Source organism: Lactuca saligna, chromosome 8 (genome assembly GCF_052625555.1).
Source record: "Lactuca saligna cultivar CGN05327 chromosome 8, ASM5262555v1, whole genome shotgun sequence".
Classification (NCBI taxonomy): Eukaryota; Viridiplantae; Streptophyta; class Magnoliopsida; order Asterales; family Asteraceae; genus Lactuca; species Lactuca saligna.
Window position 1 is genome coordinate 11,135,169 of NC_136424.1, and position 18,036 is coordinate 11,153,204.

At 33.3% G+C, this 18,036-nt stretch overlaps 1 protein-coding gene and 1 long non-coding RNA gene across 2 annotated transcripts; one reads left to right on the forward strand and one right to left on the reverse strand.

Moving 5' to 3' along the window:
- Positions 1–643: 643 nt before the first annotated feature.
- On the forward strand, positions 644–1,857 carry LOC145008540 (uncharacterized). Its single transcript, XR_013663523.1, has 4 exons — positions 644–907; positions 1,005–1,104; positions 1,185–1,312; positions 1,748–1,857. It is a non-coding gene; the product is annotated as an uncharacterized LOC145008540 (long non-coding RNA).
- Positions 1,858–11,416: 9,559 nt separating this feature from the next.
- Positions 11,417–14,242, reverse strand: LOC145011450 (autophagy-related protein 18d-like). Its single transcript, XM_078970173.1, has 5 exons — positions 13,900–14,242; positions 13,703–13,784; positions 12,181–13,231; positions 11,960–12,083; positions 11,417–11,830 (listed from the first exon to the last, which is right to left on the reverse strand). Exons 3-5 carry the CDS (start codon positions 13,220–13,222, stop codon positions 11,737–11,739), a joined length of 1,260 nt encoding a protein of 419 aa, XP_078826299.1. The 5' UTR covers positions 13,223–13,231; positions 13,703–13,784; positions 13,900–14,242; the 3' UTR covers positions 11,417–11,736.
- Positions 14,243–18,036: the final 3,794 nt, after the last annotated feature.

The following is an 18,036-nucleotide window of genomic DNA, read 5'->3' on the forward strand; positions in this document are numbered from 1 at the left end:
TTGCCACAATATATTTGATTATATATATTTTTTGTTCATGATAACATAATATTTATACTTTGTTGGAATAAGTAAAAATGTTTCAAAATGTTTATTGTTGGTGTTATTACAGGTATGATTAAGTATTGATAACCCCCAAAGTTACTCGTGGGTATAAGGGTAGTATGGTCTTTTTAATTAAGAATTTGTTTGTTATCTTTTTTAGTTCATGATAACATAATACTTATATTCTGTTTGAATGAGTAAAAATGTTTAATATTGGCAAATATTAGCATTGTCTATAATAACATAATGCTTTCAATTCATTGTACATTATGTTTTGGCAAATATTAGCATTGTCTATAATGTAACTTATGTTGGTTGTGCGTGTTGCAGATTCATGGCTCCTAAAAACATCACACTACTTGGAAAACTTGATTTGTCGCATGAGAAGTTCACTTTGAAAGTTCGAGTCATTCGATTGACTAATTAACGAACTTATGATAAGAAGAAGACTTTTCGTATTGATATGATATTAGTTGATGAAGAGGTATTTATTCAATTTTCAGTTTTTTTGTCTCATTTTTTGTTAAGCATACTACTTCTCAGTGGTATTCTAATAATTATGTTATTATTCTAAATTTTGATTTTTGCATATAGGGTACTAAAATTGAAGCTCAAGTTCCAAGTAGGTGGGTTTTCAGATTTGAAAAGATGCTTGCTGAAAATGAATCTTATTATATCGAGAATCCTCAAGTTGGTGAAAACACTGCGGATAACAAATTTGTGATTAATTCAAACAAATTACATTTCTGTCCAATCACAATGGTTACCAAATCCAATGATTTTGTGGGTCCTCTGTACGGTTTTTCTTTTGAGAATTACTAAACAATCATTGAAAATAATATTCCAGAAAAAACACCAGTCGGTTAGTGCTTAATCTAAATTTAATTATTTAATTTATTATACTTTTCTTTCTTGTATTACCATTCCTAATACTTGTGTTATACTTTGATTTTCTCTAGATGTAATTGGTCACGTGCTTTTATATTTTCCAATGGAGACTTTTATGTCAAAACATGGCAAGGAAACACGTAGATAGAATGTGCAAATCCAAGATTTAGAGTGAGAACCGGTTATTGTACACAAACAATTTTATTTTACCTGTATAACAATCTCATTTCCCCTTACTTCATTTTTTTCAGAGGCCGAAAAGTGAGTGTTACTTTATGGGATGAGTATGCTCTACAATTTGTTGATTATGTGTCAAATAATCCAGAAGAAATGACTGCTATAATAATTATCCAGTTTGGAAAAGTGTCTGATTATCGAGGTATGTTTCTTACTTTAATATTTTTTGTTTGGTTACCATTATTGTCCCTTCACAACTCCCTTTTTTTAAATAAAGCTTAAATTAAACAATTAAGTTATAGACAATATGCATGATATGCAGATTTGTACTCTATAAAAATATATTTTATAGTTTTTTCATTATAACGTATACTATTATACTTTTTCATGACTGATTTGCCCCTGAATCTTTATATTATTTTGCCAGGAGTAAAATTTATAACAGAACATTAAAAGCAAAAAACAACAATATACTTTAACAAGTAATAAATTCCTCCCACTTTAAACAACAAATTGATATTATATTTTATTGGGAACCAATTGTACTGTTTTGACCCTACTCAAATAACTACAACATAAAATTTCATATTTGTTCCATTTTTCACACAGAAACCTAAAATATAACTCTTTTTTGCAGGTCGTTTGTCTGTTTCCTTTTTCATTTGGCTCTTAGAATTTAGGATCGATGCTTTTCTTTATGGGGTCAGGTTGTTTTGTATGTTCAAGGTGTTAAGATTGTTTTCAAAGTTGTCCTAGCTCTTGATATATATTTGTTATATTCCTATTCTTCTTCTACTTATTCTTTTTACATCTAGGTGCTCATGTATGGGTCAGGTTGTTTCTTGGAAGAATGAAAGGCGAGAAGAGCTACTTTTCATGAGCAGTAAGGTGAACCAACTATGTATTTCAAACTTTAACGCCAAAATTTCTTCATTTTTTGCAATATAGTTAAATATTATACTAGCAATGACATTCTCTATGTGTGTAGACACTTTTGAAACCACCCAAATCCATAAGAAGTGTCATACCTATTTGTGTAACACCGTAAAATTTCAAACAAAATTTTCATTTGAAAATCACATTAATTTCATTAGCACAATCACAAAATCCCCAAAAATATCAAGTTATCAAAACACATGTTCGATATAATAAAATCCAGGATCCTCATAATAAAACTCCGCCTCGTGTGTACAATCAAGCCGGCGCCTTCCCGTGATCCTAAGAAGTACTTGAATCACATAACACATAACAAGGTAAGCACGAAGCTTAGTGAATTTCCCAAAATACCATACACATCTCATTAGCCTCTCATGACTATGCTCGAATAAGACCATCCGGTCAATGTGTCTCAGTGGAACCCTACGGTCCCACCGCCCCAACTTAGAATCGTAGGTGGGATACCTCGTCTCATGAGGCTTCAACTGCCTCGACGCCTATGCTATCACGTACCCCCTCTGCATCAACACCGCACCCATCCCAGATATAGAAGCATCACAATAAACTACAAAGTCCTCCAGTTCGTCACTGGGGCTTTGCACAATCTCTTGCGAAGAGTCTCGAATGAGGCCTGCTGCTCGGTCCCCGAAGCAAAAGTAACACCCTTCCGGGTCAACTTGGTGAGAGGAACGACAATCTTAGAGAAATCTCTAATAAACCTCCGATAGTAGCGGGCCAAACCTAGAAAACTCCTGATCTCGGATGGGGATCTCGGTACCTCACATCTCATAACCGCCTCAATCTTGCCCGGGTCGACCAATATTCCATTCTGATTAAACTGGACCTCTTGTAACCAAAAATCACACTTGGAGAATTTGGCATAAAGCCTCTCTGTCCTAAATACTCCAAGAATCTCTCTAAGATGCTCCTCATGTTGCTCTTTAGAACTTGAATACACCAGAATATCGTCAATGAACACGATCACCGATCGATCCAACATAGGCCTACACACCCGATTCATGAGGTCCATGAACGTTGTTGATGCATTGGTAAGTCCGAAAGGCATCACCACAAACTCGTAGTACCCACTACGGGTCCTAAAGTCCGTCTTCTGGATATCCTCCTCGAAACTCTCATATAATGAAATTGAATGTGTCTAGGTTCCGTAGGCGAATACTCTGCAATGTTTCGTCCTTTATCTTCAATCACCATGTTATGCATAATGATACATGCATACATAATATCTCGTGGTGTGTCCAACTCATATGCTCATGTCGCATGTTCAACTATGTGTCATTTTGCTTTCAGAACTACGAAAGCACATTCCACGTTCTTACATGCTCCTTCTTGTCTTTTCTTGAAAATTTTATCTCTTGGTTCTATCGGGTGCCGAAACGCCTTCACAAACGTGGAATATGATGGGTATATTCCATCTGAGGTAATACCCAAACTTATACTCATGGCCATTTATTGTGAAAGGAGCATCCGGTGCCTTTCCTGTCAAAAGGTCCTGAAATATTGATGACTGATCAAGAACGTTTATGTCGTTGTTAAAACTCGCAACTCCAAAAAAAGCATGTCAAATCCATAAGTCTTGTGACACAACAACCTCTAATACTAACGAAGGCAATCCAAGATGACCACTAGTGTATAGACCTTTCCACGCCACAGGATAATTTCTCCATATCCACTTTGTGCAATCAATGCTTCCAAGCATTCCCGGAAAACCATGTCGTTCTCCATACGCTGCATATAGTTATTGCATGTCATTCAATGAAGGTTTGAAACAAATGTAATTACGGTACATGCTTTCCATTGCATTGACTATCCGTTGAAACACATTTATCCGTAAACGAAACAATATTTTAAAATCGTTTGGTTGGTAGAGACAATTTCCCGCAAAATAACTGTATAGTAGACGTCTATGTCCTTCTTCACAATCTCTATTCAACATCGCACGTCTGGCCAGCAGTGGAGCTGGCTCTGGCGGCATCGTGTCGGTAATACATTGATAGATGAAACGGATTGATACTCACGAACATATCATCCTCGTCGATATCATGATTGTATGGATGAAACGGATCAAAAGGTTCCATTTTTTAATTAAATAGTGTAATAGAAAAAAAAATGAAATTGAAAGGAATAATAATTGTTGAAATGATTTGTTGGGTTTGGAAGATAAAATGTTGTGTATTTATATTAATAGATCTTTTTTATGTTGGTGACCGTTTGCAAACAGTCAAATTTGTAAACGTTCCAAACAAATTAGCCAATGACATTAGTCGTTTCCTCCCATCACCACCATAACATACGTTAACATAACACCTAATAATGTAAGGGGCGTGGTATTTCGGGCGTTATAACTCTGTTATTATGCCTCCACGTCGGATTAGCGTGTATTCGTATTGCCCATACCTACCCGTCTAATTAATGCTACATGATTACATAGGTTGATTTACTTAGAGTAAAAAACACGGGGCATTCTAAATACATCGTGTTAAAATTATGGTCAAGTTAAAACCATTAAAAAAAGTTAAAAGTATAAAAATATTATATTAATTATGTAAGGGTGAAATATAAATGACAAATTATAATTGCATAACTTTTAAAATCATTTTTACTTTTCTGTTAAAAGTAATTTTTATGTCAGAGTACAAGTTCATAAAGCTTAAGATAGTGTAATGCACCTTAGTTTTGTATATTAATCTTTGATTATTTTTTAAGCGATAGGGGGTCATATTGGCGTCACCTAGTTAATTAATTTCTACGTAAATAATTAGTAAAATTACGATATTGTTTATATCGACGATGCCTAGTTATTTTTCTTTTATTGTAGTTAATGTCAATCAAAAAAAAAAAAAAAAAAAAAAAACATAATTATAACTGTTTAAGACCAAACACAACTACGCTAAATAAAAGACAAAACTTCAAAAATGGTTTTTGTGGTTTTCGAAAATATCAAGTTTAATCCCTAAGTTCAAAAAATCTCACAGATGGTCCATGTGGTTTTAAAATTTTTAACATTTGGTCCTTCCGGCTCACTCCGTTAGCATTTCATCGTTAAGTAAGGGGCATTTTTGTCATTTCATTACCCAGGGACCATTTATGAGATTTTCTATTATTTTTTTAAAAAATAATAATAATAAATGAATAAAATTTAATATGCAAACTCTCTCTCTCTCTCTCTCTCTCTCTCTCTCTCTCTCTCTCTCTCTCTCTCTCTCTCTCTCTCTCTCTCTCTCTCTACTGTCAAAGTCCTCCACCAGAGGAGCTATTTTTGGTAAAAGCAAAAGGGGCAGCAGCCCTGTTTTCTTTCTTCTTTTCCTGTCATTCGAAGAAATCGCACCAGGGAGATCTAATCCCATCTTCGTGTTTTTTGCTCGATTCCGCTAATCCCATCTTAGGAACCTCTTGATCTTTCCTCAAACTGTTCTCAGTATTTGTTTGTATTGCTGGAGTGGGTTTTTCATCGGTAGTTTTCTGACCCACATTTGGTACATCAATAGGCTTTTGAGGCATCGGCACCGATGCCGCTTCAACTGCCGACGGGGTTTCTACTACTGGTTTTGCTTCTGGAGTGATCAATTTGGGTTGCCGAAGAGAATGTTTCCCTCGAACTTTGCACTGATTTTGTTGAGATAACGGTTTGCAGAAACTGGAAACTCTACACGAAATCGGCTCCATGTGTCTTGCTGGAGCTTTCTTTCATCGCTAATGATCAAATACCTTGATCGGAGTTAAACCCTCGATCGTTCCTTAGCAAAACCTGCAAATATTTCCAAGAACTTGAAACAAAACATCAAAAAAAAACAAAGGAAATATAAAGAAAATGCACCAGGGAGATATACAAGAAGAGTATCGGAATCATCGTCGGAGGTCCCGTCAATTTCTTCCGTTCATGTCTTTTCCATTCCCGTCAAATGGGAGGGGGTTGTTGCCCTCTTGACTGTCGGAAAACCCCACCTCTGATGGAGATTTTCTCGATTAAAATTGAAGAAGAAGAAGAAGAATGGAGGCAACAACAGCAAGATCGGTGGTTGTTTAGCTAGCTTGTCATCGAGAAAAGAAGAAAGAAACATGGCTGGAACATAGGGTAGGAGCCTTCGTTTTCTGCTTGAGAGAGAGAGAGAGAGGGAGAGAGAGAGAGAGAGGCCCTTTAATTAAATAATTATATATTTTTTTTCTTTTTTTTTGAAATAAAGAAAACCTCATAAATGGTCACTGGGTATTGAAATGACGAAAATGTCCCTCACTTAACGGTAGAAAGCTAACGGAGTTAGGCGGAATGACTAAACATTAAAAATTTTTAAACCACAGGGACCATCTGTGAGGTTTTTTGAACTTAGGGATTAAACTTGATATTTTCGAAAACCACAAAGACCATTTTTGAAGTTTTGTCTAAATAAAAATTTGCATTTTTATTTCCTACCATTTTGTCAAACATTATCATATTTTAATTTTATTAAAAATTAGTTAACATTAACAATAAAATATTTTTAGAATCATATTCAAGATATTTAATTATTTCTGAATCCTCCGAATCCTTAAACATATCCCAGTATCCTGACTATTATCACTAATATTTCTAACACTTGTAATGGTTATATATATATATATATATATATATATATATATATATATATATATATTAGGTGTGAAATCTATGTATTACACGGGTTGATTAAAAAAGTTAAATATAAGGTGTAGACATTAAGTATTTTCTAAAGTCAAATTTTGAAATAAATATAAATGAAATGATAAATAAGTAATTCATTGTATACTAATAAAAAAATATTATCATGTTTAAAAAACCATGTTGAATATGAATGTGTAAAAATTAAGTATTTTTTAAAGTAAACTTTCGAAATAAATACAATAAATAGAATAAACCACAAGGACCATTTATGTAATTTGTCTTAATTAATTTATACTAATAAAACTAATTAATATAAATTCACAAATGGAACTCATTAAATAGAAATAAGAATTCATAAATGGAATGTTTACTATATACATTAATTTACATTAATTACTAGAATTACTATGAGGTGACATTTAATAGGTGGAAGTTGAATAAAAATGAAAAAAATACAAAAATGACAAGTGGAAAAAAAAATAATTTTAAAATTCTAAGAAAATGGCATGTGTCAAATTCAATAAGAAGTTGACATTTGGTAAAATTATCTTTATTTATTACGGTGTATATATATATATATATATATATATATATATATATATATATATATATATATATATATATATATATATATATTATTAGGGTAGAACAAATCAATACTAAGACCCATTCTCAAAAGTTGTAAGATCATAGATATAGACTAGCTCATTTAAACCAATGGTAAGATCCTTAGAGCAGTTCAAATGATCGATCCAATAGAGGATCCTCCAAACCATTGGCATGGCTTGAATGTACGAGATTTTAGTGATCTTAAAAAATTCAGAAATGATATCGGAGAAAGTGTAAGAAAGTCCTAGGTGAAAGGATATTCGGGGAAAACAAACCCAAGAGGGATAGACAAAGTCAGGTTGGATCCAAGCATCTAAAGCCCTAAGGAGTTGATGTCCTATTTATATAGGAATCACAGAAAGGTAAAATGATGATTTGACACATTCCAACGGATAGAAATCTATCCGTTGATATTCAAATTATCTCATCCGTTAGAAATTTTTATTTTATTTTTTGCTTAAAAATTATGTCTCTAAATATCTAAAAACACTAACAACAACTTAAAGGACCATAAATATAAATATATTTATATTATTTTTAATTTGATTGTAATGAGATTTATTTACACCACAATGAAATAAAGATAGATTGTTATTATAAATGTTAGATAACTTAAAAGGTCATAAATGTAAGCATAATTATATTATTTTGATTTGATTATAGTTAGATTTATTTACCAAAGAATCATGAGTTATAATGTTTGTTCTATTAAGTTGTGAACACTACCAAAAAATATCATTGAATTTGTTGTTAGTTCGACGTCAATCCGACGACAAGTGATAACTGTTTGTAAACTAGGAAATAAAATATTTTATTTCATATAATATTATTGTTTCGTTTATCCAAAATATTTTATTGAAAAAAATATATTTATAATTTTTTCTTCTTTGAACCACTATATATATATATATATATATATATATATATATATATATATATATATATATATATATATATATATATATATATATATATATATATATATCATAGAACAAAAAATAAAAAATATAAAAATGGCTTTAAGATGTAGAATTATATATAACACTGATTGTACTAAAAAAAATGAAAATCACAAATATTAGGCAAAATAAAGTTTTAAATGTTGTTTAATTTAATAAGTTACTAGATTATGACCCGCGTTTAACGCGGGGAACACATAAATAAAATATAAATTTATATAGATATTACAGAATAATTATAAAAAAACAAGGTTATTGGTATTATTAAAATATGTAGAAATTGCATTAAAATAGGTAAATATATATAGCGATGAACGACCTCTTTATAGATAATATTTTTTGTTTTATTAGTTCAATGACCATGCTTGTCACATATAAGTACCTTCAAACATTTTTTACTTGTGACACGGAAAACAACTATATACAGCTAACCATGCGTGAAAATGGGTCTACACAAGTATAATCCAACATTTGACAATGTACTTTCAAAATATATTGTTATTTTATAGTTACATAGTGAAATATAACTGTTTATTTCAAAAAAAAAATAGCAACTTATTTATGTTCCTTCAAAATGAACCACATAACCCCCCCCCCCCCACCCACCCACCCCACAAAGTAACTATAACCAATAAATCTGCAACGAAGCTAATCATCCCTTCCATTTCATCTCTAATATCAGGGCTTTTTTTCCTTAATCTGAGTTGTTGTCACTATCATCTACAATGTTAAGATTCATTGATGGCTTCTTTTTTATTTTAGGAATAACTATGACAGAAATCATTTATCAGGTCCATCATTTATAACATTTTTTGTAAAATTCGTTCTACGGTTTTTAGTATGTGCATGTACGTTGATTTTTTTGAAGTAAAGAAAGTAGGGTTTTTGTTCGATGTTGGTTCCTAGGTTTGGTTCTTATTTTTTGTGATTTCTCATAATCCATTGCGTTTTATTTTCCATCTTTATCTACAATCTTTATGTATAGAACACTTTATCCATATAATCATTCACTATAGAGTTTAATAAAGGACAAAAGAAACACTCCCTTAGTTTTATTTACTTTGCAGATTATCGAACCTCCATGTAAAGCTTACAACATAATGAAAAAACAAAAAACCCTTATGAGGTAAATGTCAATTACGATTCTACCCCTTTTCCTCTTGTAACAATTATCTCACTTCAATACTTTAAAACATCTGTTTTTGTGTTTCAACATATTATTGATAGCATGAAAGATCCAAGCATTATTGCATTTTGGTTAATCACAATGCCTCAAATTATGGGAGGATTTAAATCTGATGATGAGGTCAAACTATGATGGTAATACAAGGTTCTTCTTCTTCTTATTTATTTATTTACTTATTATTATTATTTTTTTTTTTACTTAAGTTTAGAGTAAATTACATTTTTGGTCTTTGAGTATACCTGATTTTTTTTTTTTCCAGAAGGTTCTGAGGGGTGCTTTTGGTATTTCAGGGTCAAATGCTGACTCTAGTTGAGTACACACTTCTATTATACCGTGTATTCTTACCTGCCCATGTATGGTACCAATTCTTTTTGAACAAAGAATACTAGAGCCTATTTTCATCATTCACAACATGCATATATTTAACTTTAAAGCTCACATCAATTGTTAAGAATGTATATTTCTTATCTTAATTTGTTACTACCGGAGACATAAGAAAACTTTCTAATGAGGGCGTTCATGTCTTTTGTACAACCCGTCTGTTATATTATATCATGTCATCTCTTGTTTTGTCTATTGATTTTTTTATAAAGGTATACACACATTTAACATCATAATTTCATTATATATAACATCTAATTTTAAAATTGAGTTTACTGTTTTCGAAAATAGGATCATAGTTACCGATTAAAAAGATGAACCAAGAACCAAACACAACATCAAAAAAAATTCAAAAACAACATTATACATCCAAATTATAAGTATTCAACAAAGAACATACGTATGAGTAAAAACATATAAATTTGAAAATATATATATATATATATATATATATATATATATATATATATATATATATATATATATATATATCAAACTTACAGATTAAAAATATTTAAGGAAGAAGTACATACATTTATTCGACTAATCAGACTGATGGGAAAGTTAAAGTTTTTTTGAATTTGTTTTCTGCGGAGGAATTATGATATAATATTTGTGTAAATCGATTAGTAAAAAGGTTTGAAATATATATATATATATATATATATATATATATATATATATATATATATATATATATATATACAAGTCAATATGATGAAAATTAGCAGGTAATCAATTGAAATCTCATTTAAACTTAAAATAGAAGATATCATGCTTCAAAGTGTATTGGTTCATAATAATATCAGAAACTTCTGAAATTTGAAATTAATAGTTTCCGAGATTTCAACACATAATATATTTGGAAAACAATTTTGAATGGAAATAAAGCCTAAATTTAAGGTTTACATTAATAAGGAATCAATTTTGTAATCGTAAGTTTAGAAAGAATTCAAATATGATTTTTAATTCAATTCGTACATTTAATTTCCTAATATAACGGGTTGACTTCTTGTTTGATCAAGGTGACATAAGCAAATTGATCTAAGGGTGTAAAACCTATAAAGAAAACACAATCAACGGTTCGGATTGTTTTAGATGATGTCATAAGATTTCTCTTTTACTAATATTTAAAGATTAAATAGACAATAATAATTAATGATACCATATTAATATGGGTTTGAAAAGTCAAAGTGGGCTTGACTTTATGAATATATATGGGTTTGAAAAGTCAAAGTTTTCACTTTATGAATATGGTTTTGACCTTCAACTTCACGTGTGAATAACATTATAACAACACCCAAGTATGTCTAGTAATAAAATAATATGGGTGTTACTATTAAGACACCCCTTAGTCACTCTATGAACATTTTTATTAAAAGTAAACCTTTAATAAACTGTTTATAATTTACTTTTCCGAAAAACAATACAAATTCAACCAATAAAACAATCTTAAAAATCAAATAGGATGTCTATATGGAAAAATGAGATATCATTTTAGCCAACCGAAAAAATATAAATGTAAACGAGTATGATTGTGACCTAAGTATCAAGATGCCACTCATCATGTTTTATAAAATTGGTGAATGTAAATGTGACTAAACAGCAAAAACACCAATCTACACAAATTAAATAGGTATGCAGCAAAACAAATATTTTCGTGTATGCGACATAAATTACACAATATTCACAAATCATAAATTACTGCAATTCGTTAACCACACTCACACCTCCACCTCCAACAACCAATGACATATTCGACCCACTGCCCTTTTTTTTTTTTTTTTTTTTTGAAGAAGAAGAAGAATTAAGACAGATGACACAGGTTGGAATAAAAAATCCTTATTTTAGATATATCTATTCACATTTTAAAGGGAATTGAGAGTTTAAAAAAGAGGGAATTAATGATATTGATATTGTTATCTAGACTTGAGTTGGGTTTTGAGGAAACGCACATACTCATGTTGCACCATCTCCCCACCATTCACAGGATCGAATATGCACCTGTAGAAACTGTAAATCATTTCACAAATCATCCATCAGATATATTTTTCAAAGTAAAATAATGTAATACAAAAAAAAAAAAAAAAATGAAACCAATTGTTATTTCTTCCATTTTTAAATAAAGGCAAACAATAATACCTTCCATCCATGCCTACAATAATGACCGTGTTCTGTGATCCAAATGCTGACATGTAATGCGTGCATTCTGGCAAATGAAACCGAGCAAATGACCATTCGGAGCTGAAATACTTCGGCAACACCCCTAAAAAATTGCAACGCATTAAAAAAAAACATATTCATTGCCAAAATGACGTAAACGCCCTTTTGTCATTTAAAAGTTAAAAATCACATATGTATACCTTTCATGAAAGATAGAGAAGAACCAGGATTGGCACCAGCAGAAGTTGGTGAGATAAGGGCATCAAGGGAAGATGAAGAATATTGATGTGATAATGCTGCTGCTGATGTCACAGATTGAGCAGATGATGGATCTTCACCAACAACACGCACTCTAAGACTAAATATATGCACAGTACCCTTGTCACTAGACACAGCCAACCACTGGACATTTGGAGAAAGGGCAATTCCGTAAATATCAGCTCTATCCACTCCTCTACGAACCTCTTGTAACCGAGTACCATCCATCGCATTAAAAATTCTGACCAAAGTACCCTTTGTGCTGGCAGTAGCAAGCAGAAGGCCATCCATTGTCATGGTTAAGCATGCGATTCTTGAATCATGAGCATTGATCAACTTTGTCATGTTTAATCCAAAATGTTCAACCCTAACCTGTCCTCTTCTTAAACCTGGGCAAGCTAATACAGATGTGTTGACCTGATGGGATAGGCAACAAAGTCCTCTAGGGTTTGCTAGGGTTTCTATCTGATGAAGAAGCTTCAGATCCATAAAGTTATAAACATAGATCTTGTGTTCAAGAACAACAACAATCCGATCGCGTCTTAGTTTTACAGCTCTAACTTCTGATCTAAATGAAAACTCACCGATGCATCGACTCTGATGATCATCCCATATGATGACTTTATTTGGAGGGTATTGTGTGTTGCCTTTTCCACCAACAAGTGCTAGAATGTTGCTTCTGAAAAGCATCTCAATGATCCCAAATCCTCCGCTTTTCAGATCACGTCTGAAGGTTTCTTTGAAAGGATCACAGTTGTAGATACGGAAACCATGGTTTGTTCCTGCAGCAAAACAACCATAATCTTGGTTCCAAGAAACGGATAGTAAATCTATTTCACTTTCATCAATCTCTGGATTTGAATGCCCAGAGGGACTGTTATAGGGAGCATCCATCAGAGGCTCAACTGGTAAGAACTCAGATTCTGGAAATCCTTCTTGCAATGTTGAAACAGCTAAACTCATAGGGGAAGAAGCAATAGTCATGAAAGCAACCTAATCCAAACATATATAGATAATGTCATTAACATAGTTCATTTCATAATGATCAATTGATAATGATACAACATTTTTTTTAATGCATTCACCTACGTCCATCTTTAAAGAAGTATTCAATCAAACGCTAATTTTGCCATACAAGGCATTACTGTTAAAGTATAATCCTTCATGAATTCCTATCGGTCATCATGTCAATGATTTGGTGAAATTTTTAAAGAGTACACACAGCTCCATGTAAGGCAAACTAAAGGAAATCGTTACAACAACAATTCCTTAATTCTTCTCTAACGAATTGAAAATCATATCGAGTCTTTCAGAGAGAATAATTTCGTTAGTACTATATATCAAATTGATAATCATATAATGATATCAAGACTTCAGCATAAAACTATTTCATGTAGCTAAAATAGTAAGCAAACAAAATGGAGCCAATCATACAAGGAAAACTAAAGGAAATCGAAAACTTACAAAGTCATTGGAGATTCACTCGATCGCGCAATCTTGTAAATCAATATGCTTTCGCCACAACTACCGATCAATATCCGTTTTCCTGTAATTATACATTGCGTAACGTGAAACTCAAGCAAAGCGTTCGAATCTGGATATTACCCACAAAATTAAAAAACCCTAGAAAAAAGAATAAGGCATGATCGTAATCGACTGACCTTAAGAAGTTAATCAAGTTCAAATCACAACCAAATACTTTCACGGCGGTGAAAATTGAGCGCGATTGTGTGTTTAATTGCTTAAAGAAAGGAAAACCAAGTGTTATTTGGTGTGCGAGTAAAGAGAGAGATCAGATCAGAGAGATGGAAGAAAGAGTAATGGAGCATAGCGTAGAGTTTTGTTGCTCTTCTCTGTGATGCGAGAAATTCGTGATTGGAGAAGGGAAGACGACTATGAATTATGAAAATCAAACACATGCGTCTGGTCGGTACCTATTTTAGAGGTCAGAGAACGGAGCAAATGCCTGGCATCGTGATTCGTGATCATGTTTGTTTTTATTTAATTGTAAAAAAATAGAACATGGACAAAAACACAATCTCATAACAGAAAATAGAGGATAAATTGTTGGATCCGGAAAGTATAACAATGGGAAAATGACTTAGAAGTATTAGACTTGTATAAAATATATCATTTAACATTAGCTATAGTTTTTGTACACATATGATCATTAAACTTCATATTTGTTCAAAAAATACCATTATGTTACCGATAATAATAGGTCACCAGCTACGTAACATGGCACGTGGCATATCATGTGGTTGCTGACGTGAATTTTATTGTATATTATATACACATTATACCATTAAACTATTTTTTGTGTATATTTTACCATTAAACTTTTTGTACACATTTTACCATTAATCTTATATAATTTATTCAAAAAATATCATTTCAAAAAATACATATTTTTACATAAAATGGGTTTTCCGTCACCTATTGTGACTCCCTGATTTTGTAAGGTTTAGGAGAAAATGTTTGTTTTTTACAATGATACTAAGGATTTTCTTTTACAACTATATTGTGAATTTATGTTGGTCATACATCAATTGAAACCCACAATGTTTGAACTTGAGACTTCTATCTGGAGCGGAGAAGAAATACTCAATTGTTCATTATTTTAGCTAATGTCTAATAAACATATTCTTATAAGTCATTTTTTTAGGAAACTACGTTTGAGACACACTTATAAACTCATGAAACATTTTGTACATGTTACCTTATTATAATCCCCTCTCTTCTTGATTATGGTTGATGATTAAAAAGTGCATTGAAATTATGTCGTTGTTTACCGATAGGAAAATGACTTATAATGATAAGTTTACTAAAATTTAGATAATCAGTAAAATCCACATCAGGTGATGGGAAACCTACTTTTATGTAATAATTTGTATTTTTTGAAATGATATTTTTTTTCAATAAATTATATAACATTAATGATAAAATGTGTACAAAAAAAAAATTAATGGTAAAATGTGTACAAAAAAAAAAGTTTAATGGTAAAATATGTACAAAAAAAGTTTAATGGTATAATGTGTACAAAAAATAGTTTAATGGTATAATGTGTACATAATAAACAGTAAAATCCACATCAGTAGCCACATGACATGCCACGTGGCATGCTACGTGGCTGATGACTTATTATTACCGGTAATATAATGGTATGTTTTGAACAAATGTGAAGTTTAATGGTCATATATGTACAAAAGTTATAGTTGATTGGTGATGTGTGTACAAAAAAAAGTTCAATGGTATTTTTTGTACAAGTTTAATACTTTGTTACCCTTACATGTCATTTCCCTTGGGATAGGATACTCACGGATGGAATACCCTCGGCCCACAACCATCGGGTTGGAATGCCCACATACTACGAGTCCAATCATCCTTGGGATGGGATACTCACGGACCACAACCATCGGGTTGGAATGCACAGGTCTATTGGCTCATGCACAAAGCAAATAAGCCTCAACCACTAATCAAACATGTGCCCATATATCAGATAATAACATAACAGTCTATAGAGAGACAAACCGATCTAACATATCATAACAACATAATAACATCCTATCTACCAGGATACCGATCTAACAAATCATAATAACATACTCAAATACCAAGATACATATCTAATAGATCACTACAGCATAACAACATACTAAACATCAACAATCCAATGAATGCATAATTGTATATATTCAAAGGTGAGATAGTCACCCGGACAGGTACTCATACTCTAAAACCACAACCAAACAAGGAACAGGTAAAAGAGCCTAGATCAAGAGTCCTCAGTCTATCCTACATGACTATATACAGTCCCTAGGGCATCCTTTTACTAGCAGATAATCAATACTAATGGGTCGACATTGGTGCCTTCGACCCACTGTATAGTGAGGCAAAACTCACCTTATACTGCTGAAGTCCCGCAGATAAAACTTCCGCTGCTGGTTGACAGATTCTCGAGTTGTCAACATCAAAACAACACCCAATTAGTAATTGGGTTCCAAGCCCAATGTCCAACTCACACTCCAGAGGCCCAATAGTCAACTAATGGACCAAAGCCCAACATATGGCCCAATTTTTCAATTTGGTCCCAGACCTCTACATGGTCTTACCCTAAGGCCCAACCACTTAGTTCAGTCCAAACATTTGGCATTTCAATTGGTCCAACCTCTCATAATCCTCAAGGCCCAGTTATGGCCCATCTATGGCCCAATTTTCCAAATTGGGCCTATACCCTTACATAGGCCTTACCCTAAAGCCCATCCAAATATTTTAGTCCATTTACTTATTCTTGGATAGCTCAATAGTAGCCCAATCACCAAAGCCCAATAGAAAGGCCCAACTCAAGGCCCAATTGAAATTAGAGTTTTCACATGAAATGACGATTAGGGTTAAGTGTTCCTACTTAACCCATTAAGGACTTAATCCATTAAGTCCAATATTGCCTTAGATTAATTTGCAATGATTATTAATTAATATTTTAAGTTTATTAAATAATTCCAGTGTGGGTCCTGATCAATCCCCAAAACTAGAGTTTCATGACATTAGGGTTTCCTAAACCCTAATTAGGGTTTCCAACCCAATACTAGCCCATTAGTCACATGGTTGGGCTTTTAGGCCAAATAGGGCTTCATTGGGCCGATTAGGGTTAAACAAGTCAGGCACCACCCACTACCACCTCGGGTAGTGATGGTCGGTGACAGCTCACAGCGGCGGCCACCACCTCGCGGTGGTGGTTATAATTTTTGTCTAAAAATTTCCAGGCATCCCAAAATAACAATCACACACATAAAGCACATAACCACCCAAAGTGGTCGATGGTGGTGGCAGAATGGTGCATGAGGTGGCAACCACCACCTCATAGCGGTGACGAGTTGATTTCTTTGATTATCCTGCCATACAATGCATTACATTTTACATCAAGTACCCAAACTAACACACACATAAAATAACACACACACACACACACACATACAGTCATCCTGTTGCGGCAGACGGTGGTCGGAGGTGCTAGCCACCACCTCACGACGGTGGTGGTGACCTTTTTATGATACCGGCCAAGTAACCACACCCACACATGTTGTCTTGTTCATAAATGAGTCTAGCCACCCACCTGGTGGCGTACAACGACAGTGATGGCATAAAATGGCGGTAGTAAGGGCGGTCGATCGGCAACAACATCGTCATCGGCGAAACACTGCATGGCAGTGACGATAACATTGAGATCCAACAACAGCTGGTTTGACCGTTCCTTCCCACGACCATAGAGACCTCCACTGTCGTTCGCCTTCGATCTCCAAAGCTGAACATCAACTACGAGTCGGGAAGGAACTAGGGTGGTCGGCCTAGGCTACAACGAACAACAATAACAAATCCACCGGCGTTAGTGGCGGCTTCGCCTTCGACGATCGGGCACAGCGGCGGCAGCAACATACGCCATTTGGTTTCCTGGCGGAGGATGAGCACGAGGTGACTGGCTCTGGTGGTTTGGGACCTCGACTGAGGTGGTGGCGGCTGGAGAATGGAGGAAGGCGGTGGCAGCTGCAATGCTACGAGGGTTAGGGTTACAGAGGTATTGGTAGTTTATACATCCCAATCCATACAAAATTTGGTCCATAATGACACTATTAGTCCGTCATTCTCCCTTTTCTTTCAATTTAAATCCAAAAGTTACCAAATGGCCCCTCATCTACAAAACCTTCTCAAATTAGGTCCAGAATTTACCTTTCATCCCATGCTTCCACAAATCCTTACATATTAAGTCCAAAAGATACCAAACACCCCCTGACTACTAACAA